At 43.4% G+C, this 21,310-nt stretch overlaps 1 protein-coding gene across 2 annotated transcripts in view; it reads right to left on the minus strand.

Annotated features, from left to right (window-relative positions):
• Positions 1-21,310, minus strand: part of il16 (interleukin 16) — an 86,439-nt gene that overhangs the window by 47,955 nt on the left and 17,174 nt on the right. The window contains exons 2-4 of one of the 2 annotated variants that reach the window (XM_072278350.1): positions 18,919-19,361; positions 7,667-7,778; positions 3,207-3,349 (exon numbers count right to left, since the gene is read on the minus strand). In XM_072278350.1, the coding sequence (XP_072134451.1) occupies positions 3,207-3,349; positions 7,667-7,778; positions 18,919-19,320 (657 nt within the window). In that variant the 5' untranslated portion in view covers positions 19,321-19,361. The remainder of the gene's footprint in view (positions 1-3,206; positions 3,350-7,666; positions 7,779-18,918; positions 19,362-21,310) is intronic. The other variant, XM_072278351.1, reaches the window with a different exon arrangement.

The following is a 21,310-nucleotide window of genomic DNA, read 5'->3' on the forward strand; positions in this document are numbered from 1 at the left end:
CCCAGATAAACTAAGGAGAGTGGCAAACTACATCCAGAATTGGCTTTGTGGCAGGAAGCCGTTCATGGACGTTTTGCAACCAGAAAGCCATTTCCAGTGGGATTCCAAGGGTTCAATATTTAGCCCATTGCATTTGTATATTAATGATTCAGTAAGTGTAGGGAGCAGAATAAAGAGATTTAACAATTGTCCATGTAATTGCCAATGAGGAGGAGAGTTTTGGTCTCCAGGAAGATCTGGGCAGTCTGGTCGGTTAGGCAAAGTGGCCAATGGAATTCAATCCAGAGAAATGTGAGGTGAGCTACCCGAGAGGTGCAGCAAGGCAGAGGCATGTGAATTAAATGGGAGGGTATTGGTGGCATGGAAGAACACAGGAAAACTGGGATGTACATTAACAAATCCTTCCAGACGGTGAAGTATTTAAAAAGATCTCTAGGATGCTTTTCTTTATTCATTGAGGCCTTGGATATAAAAGCAGGAGGTTTTGTTGGGAATGGTCTACCACAGAGGCTCAACCAGAGCTTATGTACCCCTCTGGTCACCACATTACAGGGAAGGTGTGACCATGTTAGAATTTACAAGAATGTTGGCAGAACTAGAACATTTTATGGAACTTTGGACAGGCTGCTTTTTTAGCGGTGGCATACGAGAGATTTAACTGAGGAGTAAAAAACTGTGAAGGGTCCAGATAGAATCAGTAGAAACAATAGTTTATTCAAAAATCAGGTAGAGGTGGAGATTTATAATGATCACTGGAAAGATTAGAAGGGAGAGGAGTTAAATTGCTTTCACCCAGAGTGTGCTAGGGTCTAGAAGGAAGAGAAACTGACATCATATTGAAACAGTACTTGGGAACAATACAGCAGTGGACAGGCCATTCCATGATACTGTGCCAACCTTGATGCCTATTTATACTAAATATTCTCCTCCTACTGTATGTATCATCCACAGCCCTCCATTCCCTCCACATTCATGTGACCATGTAAAAGCCTCTTAAACTCCACCAAACTGCCTGCTTCCATACTACCCCTGGTACACTATTCCAGGCACCAATACTCTCTGCATAAAAAAACTTGCCTCTCAAGTTGTCTTTAAAGTGCCCCCCCCAACTTGAAAAGCATGTTTTTTGGTGTTCAACATTTCTACCAAATGGAAAATATTCTGACTGTCTACCATATCTACGCTGCTCATAATCTTAGGAGATACTATCATGTCTCCCCTCAAACTCCAACAGCTGACCATCTGGCTTGTACCCCTTCCCCTCCACCCCCAACTCCTTATTCTACTTGCTTCCCCCTTTTTTCCAGTCCTGATGAACAGTCTTGGTCCAGAACATTGGCCGTTTATTTTCCTCTGTAGATGCTGCCTGACCTGTTGAGTTCCTCCAGCATTTTGTGAGATATAGAATGCAGTAACTTTGATCTTCAGAAATGTCCTAGGTTTTAAAAGATAGGAAATATAACTTATATAATATATTAAAGAGAGGAGAGGAAAATAAAGGAAAACTGCAGAGTTGATCATCTCAGATAGGTAGGTGAAAATGCAGGCCGTTAAGCCTGTCATAACATACCACCTGGATAATGAGAGCACGATCAGGTGAAGTGTTTATGAAGGGGAAACTGTCTTTAACAAAAGGTTCTAACTATTAGGTAGGTGTGAAGATGTGGATGCAGTACGCTTAAGAGTTTTAGAAAAAAAAATTGCTAGGAGGTTCTTATCAAAGAGTGAGCTTCTTGGAATTGTGACATACGTTAACGTGGATTAAGAAATGATAAGTTGTAGAGCTGAGTAATGATAAGTTGTAGGGAAAAATGACATTCTACATGTAAAAATGTAGATAGTGGAGTATTAAAAGGATCAGTGGTTGGGTCTCTGCTCTTTGTATTTGATACCAACAAACAACATGAAGCAACTAAACAGAGGACACATATAGTATCTTTCTCCCAGGTCAAAATGTGTAATACCAGAGGATATGCAATTAAGACCACAAGATACAGGAGCAGAATTAGACTATTTGGCTCACCGAGTCTTCTGCTTTCTTTAAGGAGAAAGGGGGTAAATTCAAAGGAGATGTGTGGGGCAAGTTTTTTTTTACACATAATGGTGGGTGTCTGGGATAGTAATGAGAGCAAGTGTTTAAGAGGCTTATAGACAGGCACATGAATGTGCAGAGACTGGCTGGTTATAGACATTGTGTAGGCAGAAGGGATTCATTTGGTACTTATTTACCAGTTTAGTTAGTTTGGTAAGACATCACAGACCAAAGGGCCTGTTCCAGCATTGTAATGTTATATATTTTAAACCAAATTCAATGCATTCAGGAATAGACATTTCAGTGGGAAAGTAGACCACAGGGAAAATACAATGTCACCAAAGGAAACAGAAAAGCTAACAAATGGACTAAATCCTAGGGCACTGTGAAATTATCAATCTTGTTGTTGGAAAACTAGGAAAGTAGGAACTTTCTTTAAAGATTGGCCAGTGAATGTTGGCTTGAAGATTATGTTGGCTCTGAGGTGAAGTCCAATTCTCTACACCGACAGTATGTCGGCAATGAATATTGTGGAATGCCAAATAATTAGCTAATAGCCAAATAGCCTTTATTGCTAGGGGGTGGAGCAGCGGCGAGAAGCAGAAAGTAGATTAACTGGAGAACAAAGTTGAATTTATATAGCTCCCATCACAACTTTAAGTTGCATTTATAAAGGTCCCATCACAACTTTAAGACATTCTCCAAAGTCCTAAACTTTCCAATCAATGTTAAATTATGCTAATTGGAGTGCAGGAAGTTCCGATGAACAGAAGAAAAATTTGTGCAGTAACCTGCTTTGGGACCTTTATCGGGACACTGGCCCATTATTGAAAAAGCACAATGAGATACTTGTGTCCACCTGAGAAGAAAGACAAGGGTGGACATTTCAACAGGAAAGTGGCACCTCTGACAGTGAAATGTTCCTTCATATTGACCTGGATTTTGACTAAGGTATGGAGTAGGCCATGAATTAAAAGTCTTCCTGATCACGAGTGCAATAAAACTGAATCAAGTCTGACAGGCATTAAACAACTTGGACCCTATATTAAATTGAAAGGAAAACATGCACGTGACAAAACATAATAGAACAACACATTGTCTTTAACCCACAGACAATCTGTGACTAAAGAGTTATTCAGATTCTGTTCAGCATATTTCCTGTGGAATGCCTTACTTGGACACTTTCTGGAGCTTCCAGCTGCTGTGAGAGAGACTTCCTGTTGCCACAAAGTAAATATGTCGGAGGATTCCTACAGAGATTTTGTTCCGCGGTAACCAGAGAATCGACGTTTTTGTCCACCCAGGAGGAATTTACGTCTGCCAAAAATATAAGTTACAATTCATTAGAAAGCAGAGGATGGTCTAATATTAGTAACTGGTGGAACCCACGGAGGCCATAGTCAGTATACCTGGAGTGAAAGGCCACTACAATGAGCATTCCCATTTACAACAAACAAGTTACAGATTCCATTAACTTTTCACTGAACCTTGAGGTTTTTATTTTGTGTGTGTGCCACTCCAGAGAGAAGTAAGCACAACACCATAGATGTCAATCGAGGTGGTGGTGTAAAACAGGAAATATCAAGTCAGAAGCAGGCTACATTTCTTCATTTTCTGCTTTCATTTCCATTTTTTATGCTTATTCCTGATACTCTATAAATAATTGAGTTGGCCTCGACGAAAATTGTGCGCGCTTCAGGAAGAATGCAAAGGCCTCCGTAAGTGTACAGAGAAATTTTATTAGGATGTTAGAGGCACAAAGGAATGTTGATACTGAAATGTGGAGCAAAAAAGAAACAAACAAACCACTGGAGGAGCTCAGTCAGTCAGGCAGCATCTGTGGATGAGCCATGTTTCCGGGCGAGACCCTGCAGTTGTTCCTCAGCAGTTAATTAGGATGTTACCTCAGGTTGAGGACAGCAATTACATTGGGATCTTGGAAAAGTCAGTCTCATTGCTCTTGGGGTTGAGTAAAACAAGATGTAATCTGATGAATATTTTTAGAATAGTTAGAGGCTTAGTGAAAGAGCTACATAATAATTATTTCTTTAAATAAGCTGGTGACTATCTGGAGACTATTAATTTAAAATCATTAGTAAAAGAGGGGCAGAGAAGAACTCCTTTCACTCAGTATCTGGAATTTGAATAGTAGCAATAGAAATCATTTAAAGAGAGGCTGGAAAGGGACTTGAGGATGTGGAATTTGCAGCATTATGGCCTCAAAGTGTGTGGTAAACCATAAACATATGTTGTAACTGGGTTATCTGTCTGGACATGCCTGGACATGCCCCTCTGCTGACTGCTCCTGTGGCTCCTCCCACAGACCCCTGAAAAAAGGCGATTGTGCCACTGCTCCTTCCTCGGTCCAGGACAGAAATACAGCATGGATTAACAGTCCATTTACTGTTAATAAAAGCCTTTCAGTATTTAAGCAACACACATAAAAGTTGCTGGTGAACGCAGCAGGCCAGGCAGCATCTCTAGGAAGAGGTACAGTCGACGTTTCAGGCCGAGACCCTTCGTCAGGACTAACTGAAGGAAGAGTGGGTAAGGGATTTGAAAGTTGGAGGGCGAGGGGGAGATCCAAAATGAAGGGGGAAGACAGGAGGGGGAGGGATGGAGCCAAGAGCTGGACAGGTGATAGGCAAAAGGGATACGAGAGGATCATGGGACAGGAGGTCCGGGAAGAAAGACAAGGCGGGGGGGGGACCCAAAGGATGGGCAAGGGGTATATTCAGAGGGACAGAGGGAGAAAAAGGAGAGTGAGAGAAAGAATGTGTGTATAAAAATAAGTAACAGATGGGGTACGAGGGGGAGGGGGGCATTAGCGGAAGTTAGAGAAGTCGATGTTCATGCCATCAGGTTGGAGGCTACCCAGACGGAATATAAGATGTTGTTCCTCCAACCTGAGTGTGGCTTCATCTTTACAGTAGAGGAGGCCGTGGATAGACATGTCAGAATGGGAATGGGATGTGGAGTTAAAATGTGTGGCCACTGGGAGATCCTGCTTTCTCTGGCAGACAGAGCGTAGACGTTCAGCAAAGCGGTCTCCCAGTCTGCGTCGGGTCTCGCCAATATATAGAAGGCCACATCGGGAGCATCGGACGCAGTATATCACCCCAGCCGACTCACAGGTGAAGTGTTGCCTCACCTGGAAGGACTGTTTGGGGCCCTGAATGGTGGTAAGGGAGGAAGTGTAAGGGCATGTGTAGCACTTGTTCTGCTTACACGGATAAGTGCCAGGAGGGAGATCAGTGGGGAGGGATGGGAGGGACGAATGGACAAGGGACTTGCGTAGGGAGCGATCCCTGCGGAATGCGGGGGGGGGGGGAGGGAAAGATGTGCTTAGTGGTGGGATCCCGTTGGAGGTGGCGGAAGTTACGGAGAATAATATGTTGGACCCGGAGGGTGGTGGGGTGGTAGGTGAGGACCAGGGGAACCCTATTCCTAGTGGGGTGGCGGGAGGATGGAGTGAGAGCAGATGTATTTGAAATGGGGGAGATGCGTTTAAGAGCAGAGTTGATAGTGGAGGAAGGGAAGCCCCTTTCTTTAAAAAAGGAAGACATCTCCCTCGTCCTAGAATGAAAAGCCTCATCCTGAGAGCAGATGCGGCGGAGACGGAGGAATTGCGAGAAGGGGATGGCGTGACCCGACGCAGACGGGGAGACCGCTTTGCTGAACACCTACGCTCTGTCCGCCAGAGAAAGCAGGATCTTCCAGTGGCCACACATTTTAATTCCACATCCCATTCCCATTCTGATATGTCAATTCATGGCCTGCTGTACTGTAAAGATGAAGCCACACTCAGGTTGGAGGAACAACACCTTATATTCCGTCTGGGTAGCCTCCAACCTGATGGCATGAACATCGACTTCTCTAACTTCCGCTAATGCCCCACCTCCCCCTCGTACCCCATCTGTTACTTATTTTTATACACACATTCTTTCTCTCACTCTCCTTTTTCTCCCTCTGAATATACCCCTTGCCCATCCTTTGGGTCCCCCCCCCCGTCTTTCTTCCCGGCCCTCCTGTCCCATGATCCTCTCATATCCCTTTTGCCTATCACCTGTCCAGCTCTTGGCTCCATCCCTTCCCCCTCCTGTCTTCTCCTATCATTTTGGATCTCCCCCTCGCCCTCTAACTTTCAAATCCCTTACTCACTCTTCCTTCAGTTAGTCCTGACGAAGGGACTCGGCCTGAAACGTCGACTGTACCTCTTCCTAAAGATGCTGCCTGGCCTGCTGCGTTCACCAGCAACTTTGATGTGTGTTGCTTGAATTTCCAGCATCTGCAGAATTCCTGTTATTTGCCCTTTCAGTATTTATTCTACTTCCAGTCTTTTGGAGTAATTGATAGTGCATCAAAGTAGATAAATAGAACTAAACAGAAAGAACTAGCTCAAATGCAAAGGGCTGAATGGCTAATAGTATTTTTCTGTGATTCTATAATTCTGTGACCTCAATGAATATAAAAATCGGGAGAGGAATCAATGATCATTGGTTTTCTGTAGCTGGTCTTACATCATCACACAAGGATAACATCTATCCTTGGGTTGCAAGAGTAACGGAGGCTTACAGTTCACTGAAAGTCATTCACGATCGATCGTCATTCTCCCATATCGAAGTAAGCGCCCTTGTTGACTTCTAGATCACACTCACTAAAATGCTGGCGATACTCATCTAAACCCTCTCTCATTACAACATCAAGTTTAGCTGATACTGAACTATTTCAAACAATTCACAGTATCGCCTCCAGTCTGGGAGAACGAGCTGCAATGATATAAACATGTCTTCCTAAGTTAAATGCGGACGAGTGCGAGGTGCTGCACTTCAGCAGGACCAACCAGGGTAGGTCTCACACAGTGAACGGTAGGGCATTAAGGATTGCAGTAGAACAAAAGGGTCTGCCAATACAGGTCCATAATTCATTGAAAGTAGAGTCAAAAGTAGACAGGGTCATTAAAAAAAAAGGTTTTGGCACTTTGGCCTTCATAAATCAAAGTATTGAGTACAGTTATGTTGAGGTTGTATAAGACGTTGGTGAGGCCTAATTTGGAGTTTTGTTCACCTACCTACAGGAAAGATGTAAATAAAGTTGAAAGAATACAGAGAAAATTTGCAAGGATGTTGCAGGGACTGGAGGACCTGATTTGTAAGGAAAGACTGAGTAGGTTAGAACTTTATTCCTTGGAATGTAGAATATTGAGGGGAGATTTGATATAGATAGGGTAATTGCAAGCAGGCTTTTTTCTACTGTGTTTGAGTGATGCTACAACTAGAGGTCGTGGGTTAAGAGTGAAAGGTGAAATGTTGAAGGGGAACATGAGGGGAACCTTCTTCACTCAGAGGATTGTGAGAGTGTGGAACGAGATTTCAGCACAAGTGGTGCAGGTGCGCTCAATTTTAAGGTTTAGATAAATTTTGGATGGGTACATGGATGGGAGCAGCATGGGGAGCTAGGGTCCTGGTGCAGGTTGATGGGAGTAGGCAGTTTAAATGGGTCAGCATGGACTAGATGGGATGAAGGGCCTGTCACAGAACTGTACTTTTCTATGACTCTATAAGGTTGCGGCAAATTGCTTCAGCCTATTCCTCATGCTCTCTGGCCTTTCCTTTCCTGCCGGCAGTCACTTACCTGTTGAGTTACAGCGACTTCTTTGGCAGGAAAATTCAGTCTGTGGATCAAGTGATTGAGGAAACAATCCTTTAGCTAACTCCACTTCAATTGTCCCATTGTTTTTACGTTCCTGCAAAAAAATCAGAAACAAAGCATGAACATAACAAGATTCCAGATTGTTTAGTGTCATTTCCAGTACACAAGTGTGAGGAGAATGAAATAATTGTTACTTCAGACCCGATGAAGAGCAAAAAAAAGCCCACAAAAGATAAAGAACATCATAATAATAACAAAGGATCACACAATAAATATAAATACAGAAGAGGTGAAGAGATTGTTTCCTATGGTTGGGGAATCTAAAACCAGAGGGCACAGCCTCAGAATAGAGGGGTGTCCTTTAGAACAGAGATGAGGAGGAATTTCTTTAGCTAGAGGTTGGTGAATCTGCAGAAGTCGTTGGTACAGGTGATGTGGAGGCCAAGTCATTGGGCACATATAAAGCTGATGTTGATAGAGTCTTGGTTAGTCAGGGCATGAAGGGATATGGGGAGAAAGCAGGAGATTGAGGCTGAGAGAGAGCCAGGATGAAATAGTGTGCAGACTCAATAGGCCAAATGGCATAATTCTACTCCTATATCTTATGGTCTTATAGCTGATATACATTGATTGATTTATGTCCTTAAACTGATACTAGGCTTTACATAAGATGACTGACGGGAAATAATGAAGTAGTGGTAGAGCTAGTGGCCAGTTATGAGAGTTGTAACACTGAACAGAAAATTTACTGGACCTGCTACATAAATATTGAAGAATCAAGAGTTTGTCATTCAGTGCCAAATGGCTTGAATGCCCAAAGCTTTTCTTTGCTGACTACAGAAGCAAGAGGCATTATTCTCTAATTGCCAGCATCATCACAAAGTCAAGCTGGACAAAGCCACCCACTTTATTGGTATCCAGTTCACCAATACAGTACATTCCCTCTCTAGACCACCTGTATACCACGACTGCAGGTAGAACCACCTACAAGATGAATACAATTTTCCAAAACCTCTTTGAGGCAACTTCAAAACACGTGGCACCTGCCACCTAGAAGCACGCAGGAAGCAGGAATAGGTCCAGATAATTTATATTTCCATGGAAGGAGCCTGTAGGAGCCATGTATTCTGCACTCTGTTTTTTATTTTAGTAACTAGTCACATCAGTGGGAGTGTGGTGAAAGCAAAGGGAATAAGTTCCGTATTCAGACTTATTTTGTGGAAGTTTGTAGCTTTGGACTGTGGAAGTCAAATCTTTTCTGACTGCCGAGATAACGCTCAATAATGCTTACTTGTATGTTTGCTAATTGTTAATCAAGGATTTGAATAGGGAATTCAACTCTTTGAAGCAATCATTGGAGATGTGGGTGTGTCACGCAAGAATAACAGTTCTGTGGGGCCGCAGGCTGGCAGCAATTATTTTGTTCTGATTTTGAATCAACTTTGCTGCTACAGAGCCATTGCAACCCATTAAGTCTATGCCAGTCCACAAAATAATTCCATTCCCCACGAATTTTCCCTGTAATTTATTCTCCCCACATTCCCATCAGCTCCCTCTAGGTTCCATCGCTCACTTACACACTAGGGGTTATTTCATTTCCTGTATCATTATAGGAAGGATGTGGAGATTTAGAGGAAATTTACCAGGATGCCACCTGGATTAGAGAGGATGTCTTATCAGGAAAGGTTGAGCAAGCTAAGGCTTTTCTCTTTGGAGCAAAGGAGGATGAGGGGTAACTTGAAAGAGGGGTATAAGATGATAAGGAACATAAGTAGATTGGACCATCAGCACCTTTTCTCCCCAGAATGGAAATGACTAACTCAAAAAGGTTTCATTTTAAAGTGATTGGAGGAACATTTAGGGGGAACGTCAGAGGCAAGTCTTTTACATAGAAACTGGTAGGTGCGTGGAACTCGCCGCCAGGGGGTGGTGGTAGAGACGGATATATCAGGGACCTTTGAAAGACTCTTAAATAGGCGCATAGATGAAAGGAAAATGGAAAGCTACATTGGAGGGAAGTATTCAATTGATCTTGGAATAGGTTAAAAGGTCGACACAACATCATGGGCTGAAGGGTCATTATGTTCTGTGCCCTACGTTCGATGAAACCAAAGCATGCGGGAGAAATCCATGCCGCCACAGGGCACATATACAAATTTCACACAGACAGCACTGTAGGTGCAGCATAAGACTGCCCTGAAGAGTTGCCCCTAGATTCTGTGTTTGCATGTCCAGGAAGAAGAACCATTATTTTCCCACAGAATCAAGAGTTCTGGCTCTAGGTGCCAAAGGTCCGCTTGAGAGCAAAGGGTCACGAAACACTCTCAAGGCTCACAAGATTAACTTACTGGTTTGTTTGTTTCCATTCTTGCAGATCTGGTGATTCAATTTGCAGGACATGAAGCACTGAAAGGTCACTTCTGCAGAGTTACCCACCCTCAGATGTTTTTCACGTGTGTCTATTCTGCCAGACATACATCACAACAAACATACACCCCACCAGATATACACCCGGTCAGATATACGTAATAGTAGTGATCTTTCAAGGGTCAGTAGACTCTGGAATAGTCCTAGAGGATTGGAAAATCGCAAATGTCACACCACTCTTTGAGAAGGGAGAGAGGCAAACGACAGGGAATTATGGGCTAGTTAGCCTGACTTCAGTGGTTGGCAAGATGTTAGAGTCCATTATTAAGGGTGAGGTTTCAAGGTATGAGGAAGCATGTGATAAAGTAAATCAAAGTCAGCTTGACTTCCTTAAGAGGAAACCTTGGCTTACAAATCTGTTGGAATTATTTGAGGAAATAACAGACAGGATAGACAAATGAGAGTTAATGGATGTTGTTTGCTTGGATTTTTCAGAAGGGTTATGACAAAGTTCCACACATGAGGCTCTGTTTACTGCAGTTTAGAAGAATGAGGAGTGGATTTAATTGAAACCCACTGAATACTGGAGGATTTAGATAGAATGGATATGGAGAAGAAGTTTCCAATAAGTGGGAGAGTCTGGTACCAGAGGGCACAGCTTTAGAATAGAGGGATAACCCTTCATAACAGAGGTGAAAAGGAATTACTTTATTCAGAGGATGGCGAGTATGTGGACTTCATTGCCACAGATAGATATATTTAAAGCAGAGGTTGATACCTTGTCGATTATTAAGGATGTCAAAGGTTACAGGAAGAAGGCAGGGAAATGGGATTGAGAGGGAAAATAAATGAGCCATGATTGAATGCTGGAGCATTCAATGGCCTAATTCTGCTGCTGTCTCTTATAGTCTTATGATTATGGTGATTTAAAAGAGGAGCTGAGCAACTGTTACATCCAAACCTGGATTGGAAGGGAAGGCTGCCAATGCTGGAAGGAATGAAATGAGGGCTGTGTCAGTGCCTGCAGCTGCAGGAACACAACAACCTCATGGGAGTAGGGCTGAAAGAGGTTACTGAGGTACAGACTCGGTGGGATTTGAATCTGAAGGCTGTGCGCCTTCTGAAGCATTGTCAAATGGGCAGTGCAGAATGTTTATTGTTTGCTCACGGGATGTTGGCAACGCTGGCATCTATTCTCCGTCCTTAACCGCTCCTAAACTGGGGAGACCCACATGATGGATCAGGAGTCACATACAGGCCAGACCAGGTAAGGGCAGCAGGTGCCCTTCCCTGAAGGACATTTGTGATTGAAATGGATTTTTATCAGAATCAGAATCAGGTTTAATATCACTGGCATAAGTTATGAAATTTGTTATTCTGCGGTAGCAGCACATTGCGATACATAATAAAAACCGTGAATTACAGCAAATACAATTATATATTAAATAGTTAAATTAAATGGTTGCATTAAATAAGTAGTGCAAAAAAAAAGCAGTGAGGTAGTGTTCATGGGTTCAATGTCCATTCAGAAATCAGATGGCAGAGGGGAAGAAGCTGTTCCTGAATCACTGAGTGTGTGTCTTCAGGCTCTCAATGGCAGCAATGAGAATAGGGCATGATAGTCCTGTAATCTTAAGGTCACTGTTTCCAAAATTAGCTTTAATTCTGTGCAATTAGATAACTGATAGAGCAGAAACAATACCTTTGAAAATCAGTGCCAGGTGTTGCCATTAACATAAACTACTTTGGAAATGCAGCTCTACCATTGAAATGTAGTCATATGCTTTCAATCAAATACCTCCACTTTAAACTAATTTCAACAACAAACAATGGGGTGAATCTGTTAGCAGCAAACAATCTGCTGGAAGAACTCAGTGGGTCGAGCAGAATTTGCAGAGGGAAGGAATTATTAAACCATTAAACTAATTTCCCCTGGGATCAATAAAGTATGACTATGACTATGACTATTCAAAGGCTACATCAGGACTGAGAGTGGGCAGGGGAGGTCGCTGATATAAAGAGGACAGGCCCAGAGGTAATTGGTCCATTGAGGAAAGGTGAAGGATTTTAGGCAGACTAAACCCAGTAAGGGAGTTGGGGGGGCAGGGGGGGGTAGGTGGACGATAGATGGACGCAGACAAGAAAGAAGCAGATGGATCCAGGTTGGGAGAGGGGAGGGTGAAGGTGGAGACAGCTGGAAGGGTAAGCAGGAACACAGAGGGCTACCAGTGCTGGAATCCATTCAATAAGGAAGGTGATAATGAGAGGGTAGCTAAAATCTGTAGGAAGTAGTTGGATGGAACTTGGAGCGGAATGAAGATGGATTATGGTTATGGTAAAGAAGAGAGAAATGGGAGGACTGGCGAAGAGCTGGAAGGAAGGGGGAAAGAGAAACACACTAGAAGTGAGGGTTACCTAAGATGAGAAATTCAATATTCACACCATTGTTTGTACTGATGCCCCCCAATGGAATATTAAGGTATTGTTCCTCTAGCTTGTCTGGGCCTCACTGGCAATAGAGAAGGATATAGGTGAGCAGTGAGTGGGACTTGAAATGACATGCAACTGGAAATTCAGGATGGCTATTGCACAGAGAGCACAGGTTCTCTGTAAAATGGTTTCCCAGTCTGTGCTTGGTCTCACCGACGTAGAGGAGCACCAAATGTATTCAATGAGGTTGACGGAGGTGTCGCTGAACCTTTGCCTGACCTGGAAAGGCTGATTAGGACCCGGGATGATGGTGGGAGAGGAAATTTAGGGACACATGTTGCATCTCCTGCTGTGGATTTACTCATTCTTGCTGGGAATTTGTTAATTCTTCCTGGTCCCTCTCCAATCTGATCTGACCAGCACATGATCCTTACTCACACACAGAACAAAGCTGAGCCTTCACGCAGCCCTGAGTCTGCTGGAAAAGCAAAAGGAACTCAGGGCCATTACAGAGTGGGCAGACATCCAATGGAATTGGCCTCTTGTCTCTTTCACCTCCACAGCTGTAGGGAAAACAACACAACTTGGGCAAGGCACAAGCATCATTATGGACAAACAGATCAACGTTCATTAATTTTCAAACATTTGTTAAGCATACTTTATTGTGTTGGGTTATGCTTCCTAGAGTTATGATGTTCACTTGATCATATTTTATATTGGTTTTATGGAACCAAATTTTCCAGTAAAGTTTTGACCTGTTGAAATAAGAACCCTTTTGTTATCCCTGTTATATAATTGCTGCTTGAAGTCATGCAAATTCTCCAAGAATTTCAAGAAAACTGCGCAAAAGATGTTTTAGGTACAAGAAACTTAAGAACATACTTGGTAATAGTAGAGAATATTTGGACAGAACAAACAGTGAATCTTGTACTCAAAGCAAACAGTAGATGGAGTACTTCATAGAGCCATAGAACATAGTACAACATAGAAATAGGCCCTTCAGCCCATCAAATCCATACCACCTTGCTTGCCAATCTATACTGCTCGTATTTAGCTGCTATTGTTGATATGCTTGTTTGACCTGACCATTTAAATGGCCATATGACATCTCTTAAACATGTTAATTGTCTCTGATTCCACCACCTCCTCTGGTAGTGAGTTCCAGAAATCAGACATTCTTCACATTAAAGTAACCTTCCCCGCAAATTCCCTTTAAAACTCTTCCTTCTCACTGAGCTGAAGCACCTGTTGTGGGAAAAAGATTTGATTGTGCTTCTTAAAACCTCATATACAGCTACCTCTGTCCTGCTGGCCAAGTGTTGGAGCTGCACTCATCCATCACACTCCTGACTTGTGCCATATACAGGTCTTCCCTGGTAATGAATGCAGTCCAATTTTATAGGCATTCTTGAATTTATTTTATCCACAAGTTAGAAAGTACACAAGAATTACTTGATATGGTAACCATACTTCCTCAGTATTGTAGTGAATGGTACCCAAAGCGCTGATAAGAATGAACAATTTAATGGAACTGGGAGGGAGAGAAAACTAGTTCTGGCATCGGTATCAACCAAGGTATGTATGTATATTGGATCTTTGAATTTAACAATGGTATGGGTGCTTGTTTATATATAGGGGTGTTGGTAAACTGGGTGTGTGTAACCCAGGAACAGACTGTACATGCGCTGACTATCAGACACCTACCTTAAACTAATTCCATCAAATTTTTCTCACATTTCCATCAATTTCCCTACAATACTACCATTCACCTGCATCCGAGAGACAATTTAAATTACCACCTGCACACCTTTGCGATGTGAGAGGAAACCTGGGCATCTGAGGGAGATCCCACAAGGTCAGATGGAGAACTTGCCAATGCCACACAGCCAGTGCAGAAAGTTGGGACTGAACCCAGGAAACTGGGGTTGGAACACCACCGTGGTGTACAGTTAACATTGAGCAGATTCTTTGCTGCTGAAATATTTCCATTTGTGCAATGCTCATTACTGATAGTCATGTGAAGTTCCTTAATCTGCCTTTAAAGCCACTAGTTTTGCCAATGATGAACAAAAGCTGTTCATGGTGAAAAACATGGAATTGAATTCCTCGCTCATTTGTTCAAATCTTGTGAAACATCAAATTAACTCTTGCATTTGCTGACAATTGAATGCCTAGATTTATTGTGAATTTTAGTGATAAAATGACAAATTATAAAGCTTCATGTGTTTTCAGGTCACACTGGATTCAGTGCACAAAATACCAGATAACTTGGTACCCTGAGTGCTCTTTCTGCACTATTTTTAAGCTGTTAATTTGAGAAAACCCACCAAGCCTTTTGTTGCGTGCATCAGAATATCAGCCCGCTAGATGAAAGTTCAACCAGTGAAGAGCCAATCTGATCAGACAGTTTATCTCCTGATGTTATCTCATCTCTAAGTGTCAGGCTGGTAAGAAATCTCACCCAGAAGAAACCCATGCAGTCTCAGGGAGAATGTGCAAGGTCTATGCAACAGGACAATTTACTGTAGACAGCTAGCCTACCAATCTGCATGTCTTTGGGATATTAGAAGAAACTGGAGCACCCACAGTAAATAGTTCCTCTAAAACTACACCCATCCATGAGGCAGTGCTGCATACAGGGATTGCTTCAGCAGTGTTATGCAATTTCTTATCAACTTTGTGAAGTGAAACTGGTGTTTGCCAATAATCCATGGGTCAGGCTAACTCTAATGCAGATTAAGTTCCCACCATCCATATGGCTCTTGTTCAAACTAAAAAATAATAGTTATTTTTACTAATAATAAACACTAATGTGGCTGACTTGCAGTTGTCTAAATAGACGTTTGATTCACATTGAACTATGTATTGTCAGCAAACATTGGTTAAGTTCCACAGTCTGTTTCTGCCATTGCTTCAATCAACTTTTGCTGTACGATTCCCAACTTAATTCCCTCTCGTTACTGATGGAAGTAGGATGTGGTATACATTGCTGTGGTACATGCATGTCGTATGTTTGGCAGGGTTATGTCTGCTTGGGGTCTGTCAAATGAGTGCATTTTTGACAGAATGTATATGGTGGATGATGTATATCTGGCCGGGTGTATGTCTGGCGGGGTGTATATTGGATTAGAATAGATTCAACTTTACTGTCATTGTGCCGAGTACAGACACAAAGCCCGTGAAATGCAGTTAGCATCTGACCAGAAATGCAAAGAATAGTGTTACAAAATAACTGTGCATAAAAAGTAAGTGCTACAGCACACAAATATAAAAGTACTGAGACAGTACAATACGGATGCAATACTGCTTAGCACTGTGATGAGAGGTTCAGCTGGGTCACAGCCTCAGGGAAGAAGCTCTTCCTGTGCCTGCTTTGTGGGAGCGGAGACTCCTATAGCACCTACCGGATGGGAGGAGAGTAAAAAGTCCAAGGTTAGGGTGAGACGCATCCTTGATAATGCTTTTCGCCCTGCCCAAGCAGCGTTTATGGTAGATGTTCTCAATGGTGGGCAATTGGGTGCCAATAATCCACTGGGCAGTTTTCACCACACACTGGAGTGCTTTGCGGTCCGATACGGGACAATTGTCATACCACACTGAGATGCAGTTGGTGAGTATGCTCTCAATGGTACAGCGGTAAAAGTCCATCAGTATCCTGAGACAGAGGTGAGCTTTCTTGATGCTCCGCAGGAAATAAAGGTGCTGTTGCACCTTTTTGATCAGGATGGAGGAGTTCAGGGACCAGGTGAGATCCTCGGAGATGTGGACACCAAGGAATTTGAAGCTTAATACACGCTCCACTACAACTGATGTAGATAGGGATGTGAATGTGGCTCCTAGCATGCCTGAAGTCCACAATGATCTCCTTGGTCTTCTGGGTGTTAAGGGCCAGGTTGTTGTCGGCACACCATGCAGCCAGGTGCTGAACTTTGTCTCTGTAGGCTGTCTCGTCATCCCCTCTGATCAGGCCAACCACCGTGGTGTGGTCTGCGAACTTGATTATGGAGTTTGAACCATGTACAGGAACGCAGTCATAGGTGAAAAGGAAGTACAGAAGAGGGCACAGCACACAGCCTTGTGGCTCACTGGTGTTCAGGGTGAGAGTGGAGGAGGAGAGGTTGTCTAACTTAACTGATTGGGGTTTGTTAGTCAGAAAGTCCAAGGTCCAACTGCAGGGGGATGAGCTGATACCAAGCTGGCGAAGTTTGGTGATCAGCTTGGAGGGGATCACAGTATTGAATGCCGAACTAAAGTCAATGAACAGCATTCTGATGTAAGAGTTGGGGCTGTTCAGGTGGGTCAGGGCAGAGTGAAGTACCGTGAGATGGCATCCTCTGTTGACCTGTTGGTGCGATAGGCAAATTGATGGTGGTTCCAGGGTAGTGGGCAGACAGGATTTCAGATGTGATAGAACTAGTCTCTCAAAGCACTTTGCAATGATGGGGGTGAGTGCAACTGGACGGAAGTCATTCAGGCCCGTGGCAGTGGAATGCTTTGGCACTGGCACGATGGTGGCAATCTTGAAGCTTGTTGGGACAGGGTCAGATTAAAAATGTCCGTGAAGACCCCGGCCAACTGCCCTGCACAGACTCTGAGCACACTGCCAGGTATTCCATCCAGACCAGCTGCCTTCCGTACATTCACCCTGCTCAGGGTGGCGCACACATCGGAGGTGGAAAGTGAGAAAGGCAGTTCACCAGGTGGGAGATCCGCTTTGAGGGTGATCTCCTTGTTTTCACCATCAAAGCGAGCGTAGGAGTAATTGAGCTCATCAGGGAGGGAAGCAGAGTTGCAAGGGGGAACAGTACTAGGTGGTTTGAAGTCTGTAATGACCTGTATGCCATGCCACATGCGCTGGGGGCCAAGGAGTTGCAATGCTTCTTGATTCTCTGTTTGTACATGTGTTTAGCCTGAGAGTTTCCCCTCCTCAAGTTGGCCCTGACTGAGCTGTAAGCCTCCCAGTCTCCAGACCTGAAGGCTGAATTTCTGGCTTTGAGCAGGAGGCGAACTTCTCTGTTCCTCCATGGTTTCTGATTGGGGAAAACTTTTACAGTATCTCCAAAATCTCTTCCAGTGTACAGTTAGTGGCCACTTCATTAGCTACCCCCTGTTTTTAATAAGGAGGTCACTGAGTGCATGTTTATGATCTTTTGCTGCTGTAGCCCATCTGCTTCAACATTCAACATGTCGTGCATTCAGAGGTGCTCTTCTGCACTCCATCATTGTCAAACATGGTTACTTGAGTTAATGTCACCTTCCTGTCAGCTTGAACCAGTCTGGCAATTCTCCTCTGACCTCTCTGGTTTATAAGGTATTTTCACCCACAGAACTGCTGGTCACTGGATTTTTTTTATTGCATTTTTTTTGTACCATTCTCTGTAAATTCTATTGGTGCACGAAAATTCCAGGAGATCAGCAGTTTCTGAGATATTCAAACCACCCTGTCTGGCACCAACAGTCATTTCATGATCAAAGTCTAATAGATCACACTTCTTCCCCATTCTGATATTTAGTCAGAACAACAACTGAACCTCTTGACCATTTCTGTGTGCTTTCATGCACTGAGTTGCTGCCACTGGATTGGCTGATCAGAAATTTGCATTAACGAGGTGTACAGGTGTACCTAATAAAGTGGCCACTGAGTTGGCTGCTGTGACCTATCCTGATAAATATTCCTATGATGCTTGATGTGCTATTTTCTCTAATAACACTCTTGATACTAAAATGTTAAATATTTAGACTCTTGATGCTGCAACTTCGGAAGATGGGAAGATGCACCAATCAGAAATCAAAAAGCAAGACTTACAGATGCTAAAGGCCTAAGAGACAGAAAAATGCTGGAAACCCTTAATAGGTCAAACCTTGTCTGTGCAGAAAGACACAGTTAACATTTCAGGCTTGAATTATACAGCAGGTTACACTGCTGCCAACAAGAAAAAGGTACAGGAGCCTCAGGATTTGCACCACCAGGTTCAGGAACAGTTACTAACCCTCAACCATCAGACTCTTGAACAAAATGGGTTAACTTCACTCAACTTCACTTGCCCCATCATTGAAATGTTCCCACAACCCATGGACTCACTTCCAAGGACTCTTCATTTAGGTTCTCGCTATTTATTGTTTTTTTTTATTCATTATTGCTTCTTTTTGCATTTGCACAGTTGGTTCTGCACTCTGGTTGAAAGCCCTAGCTGGGTAGCCTTTCATTGATCCTGTTATAGTTTCTATTCTCTAGATTTGTTGAGTATGCCCGTGAAAAAATAAATCAGGATTGTATATGGTGGCATATATGTACCTTGATAGTAAGATTTACTTAGAGATTTGAAGTTAGTTCACCCTTGCAAGGTACCAGGAAAACCACATCCAAAACTTTGTAATCAATCTCTACATACACTGACTTCCAGCATTTGCAGTCTTTGTTTTCATTACCTTCTTACCTTGCTGGGACGCTCTTTCCTTACATCTTTTCCAGGTTCACCAACATCACTTGTCCTCAGTTCATTTGGAGTTAGGGAGACCTTGACCCTCAGAATCTTCTTCTGAGCTTGTGATTTAAAGTGAGACTCAGAGGTATTTTCAGATAATTCAACAGCACCTTCAGACATTCTGTCCCTCGATGTGGAATCGTTTTCCTCAACACTTGCTCTCTCATCATTGCTATGTGAATTGCACAATAAGAATGTTCTGGAAATAACTCCAAACCTTCGGGATTTCTTGTTGTTTTTGCGTAAATTCCCTTTCTGACTTCTCTGGGAGGCAGAAGCGTCCCTTTTTTTCTGTCGGTTACTACAAGAATAAAGCATTTCTTTCGGATTCCGTTTGTCTATTTTTGCCAGCATAAGGGAGGAGCTTTATTGCTTCTACAATCAATGCACAAATTCTGTAGATGGAAGGAAAACGGAGATTAATTGGAATTGAGTTATTATTTTCACATGTACAGAGATATAATGAAAAGCTTAAAACACAAGAGTTTCTGCAGATGCTGGAAATCCAGAGCAACAGACACACAAAATGTGGGAGGAACTCAGCAGGTCAGGGAGCATCCATGGAAATGAATAAACAGTCGGCGTTTCTGCGAAGACCCTTCATCAGGACTGGAAAGGAAGTGGGAAGAGACAAGAATAAGCAGCGGTGGAGGGGGAGGAGTTCAAGATAAAAGGTGATAGATGAAGCCAGGTGGATGGGGGAGGGGGATGAAGTAAGAAGCTGGGAAGTGATTGGTGGAAAAGACAAAGGGCTGGAGAAGAAGGAATCTGATAGGAGAGGTGAGTGGACCAAGGGAGAGGGGCACCAGGGGAGGAGATAGGCAGGCAAGGAGAAGAGGTAAGAGGGAGGCCAAAGTAGGGAAGTGAGGAGAGAAGGGGGAGAGGGAAAATAATTACCAGAAGTTGGAAAGATCAATGTTCATGCCATCAGGGTGGTGGCTACCTAGGTGGTGCCCCTCCAACTGCCTAGTTTCACCTATCACCCTCTAGCTTGTATTCCTTCCTCTTCCTCCATCCTCTTATTCTGACATCTTCCCCCTTCCTTTCCAGTCCTGATGAAGGATCTCAGCCCAAAAAGTCAGCTGTCTATTCCTCTTCATGGATGCTGCCTGGTCTGCTGAGTTCCTCCAGCATTTTAGCGAAAAGCTTTTATTTTGCATGCCATACAGGCAGATCATTCCACATATCAGTACATCGAGGTAGTACAAAAGGAAAACAATACTAGAACGCAGAATGTAAGAACAGAATAGACCAGGATTCAGACATAGCCATGATCTCTGCCTATTAACCACATGTGGTGGTCCTGTGTCTCTAGTAAAAGTATCAGATGTGGTACTCAAAAGCTGAAGATACTAGAAGTCTGCAATAAATGCTGGAAACACTCACCAGGTTGCGACCTATCTGTATTTGTATTGACTGAAGAGCCAGGTATGAGATGATGCCTGATTTTGAAGGTGTGATACAGAATAGACAGGTCTGAGTTAGTAGTGGCGTCTCATTACCATGACTGTGAAATTGCTGCCAGTGTTACCTGCACTATCCTCGGGTGAGTTGTACATCTGCTCACAGGGCCTAAAACTGGGGTCATCTGTCAAGAGAGTGTACTGCCCATGAAAGCATTCGAGAAATGTGGCTGTTCTGGGGGCTACAAATGGTGGCCCCAAAGTTCCAACACTCCCTTAGGAGTTATTGTATATGAAGAGCAAGATCTCTTGTTCTCTTAAGACCATAAGGTATAGGAGCAGAATTAGGCCATTTCATCATGGTTGATCCATTTCCCCCTCAGCTCCAATCTCCTGCCTTCTCCCCATATCCCTTCATGCCCTGACTAATCAAGCATCTGTCAACCTCTGCCTTAAATATACCCCATTACTTGGCCTCCACAGCCGCCTGTGGTGACAAATTCCACAGATTCACCACTTTCTGCCTAAAAAAATTCCTCCTTATCACCATTTTAAAAGGACATCTCCATGACCAAGTGTTGGGAGCATGGTAGGTAAATGATGATGATGACATCGACTCAGACCTGAGAGGCCAGCGTCGGGCATTTTCATGCCTTTAAGGCATCCGTTAGTCTTGTGAGACCATGGATCTGCACCTGGAAATTCTTCACTCTCCAGGGCACAGGCCTGGGCAAGGTTGTATGGAAGACCAGCAGTTGCCAATGCTGCAAGTCTCCCCTCTCCATGACACCAATGTTGCCCAAGGGAAGGCATTAGGACCCATACAGCTTGGCACCAGTGTCATCGCAGAGCAATGTGTGATTAAGTGCCTTGCTCAAGGACACAACACATTGCCTCGGCTGAGGCTCGAACTCACGACCTTCAGGTCACTAGTCCAATGC

The sequence above is a fragment of the Mobula birostris genome, chromosome 14 (assembly GCF_030028105.1).
Source record: "Mobula birostris isolate sMobBir1 chromosome 14, sMobBir1.hap1, whole genome shotgun sequence".
NCBI classification, from domain to species: Eukaryota; Metazoa; Chordata; class Chondrichthyes; order Myliobatiformes; family Myliobatidae; genus Mobula; species Mobula birostris.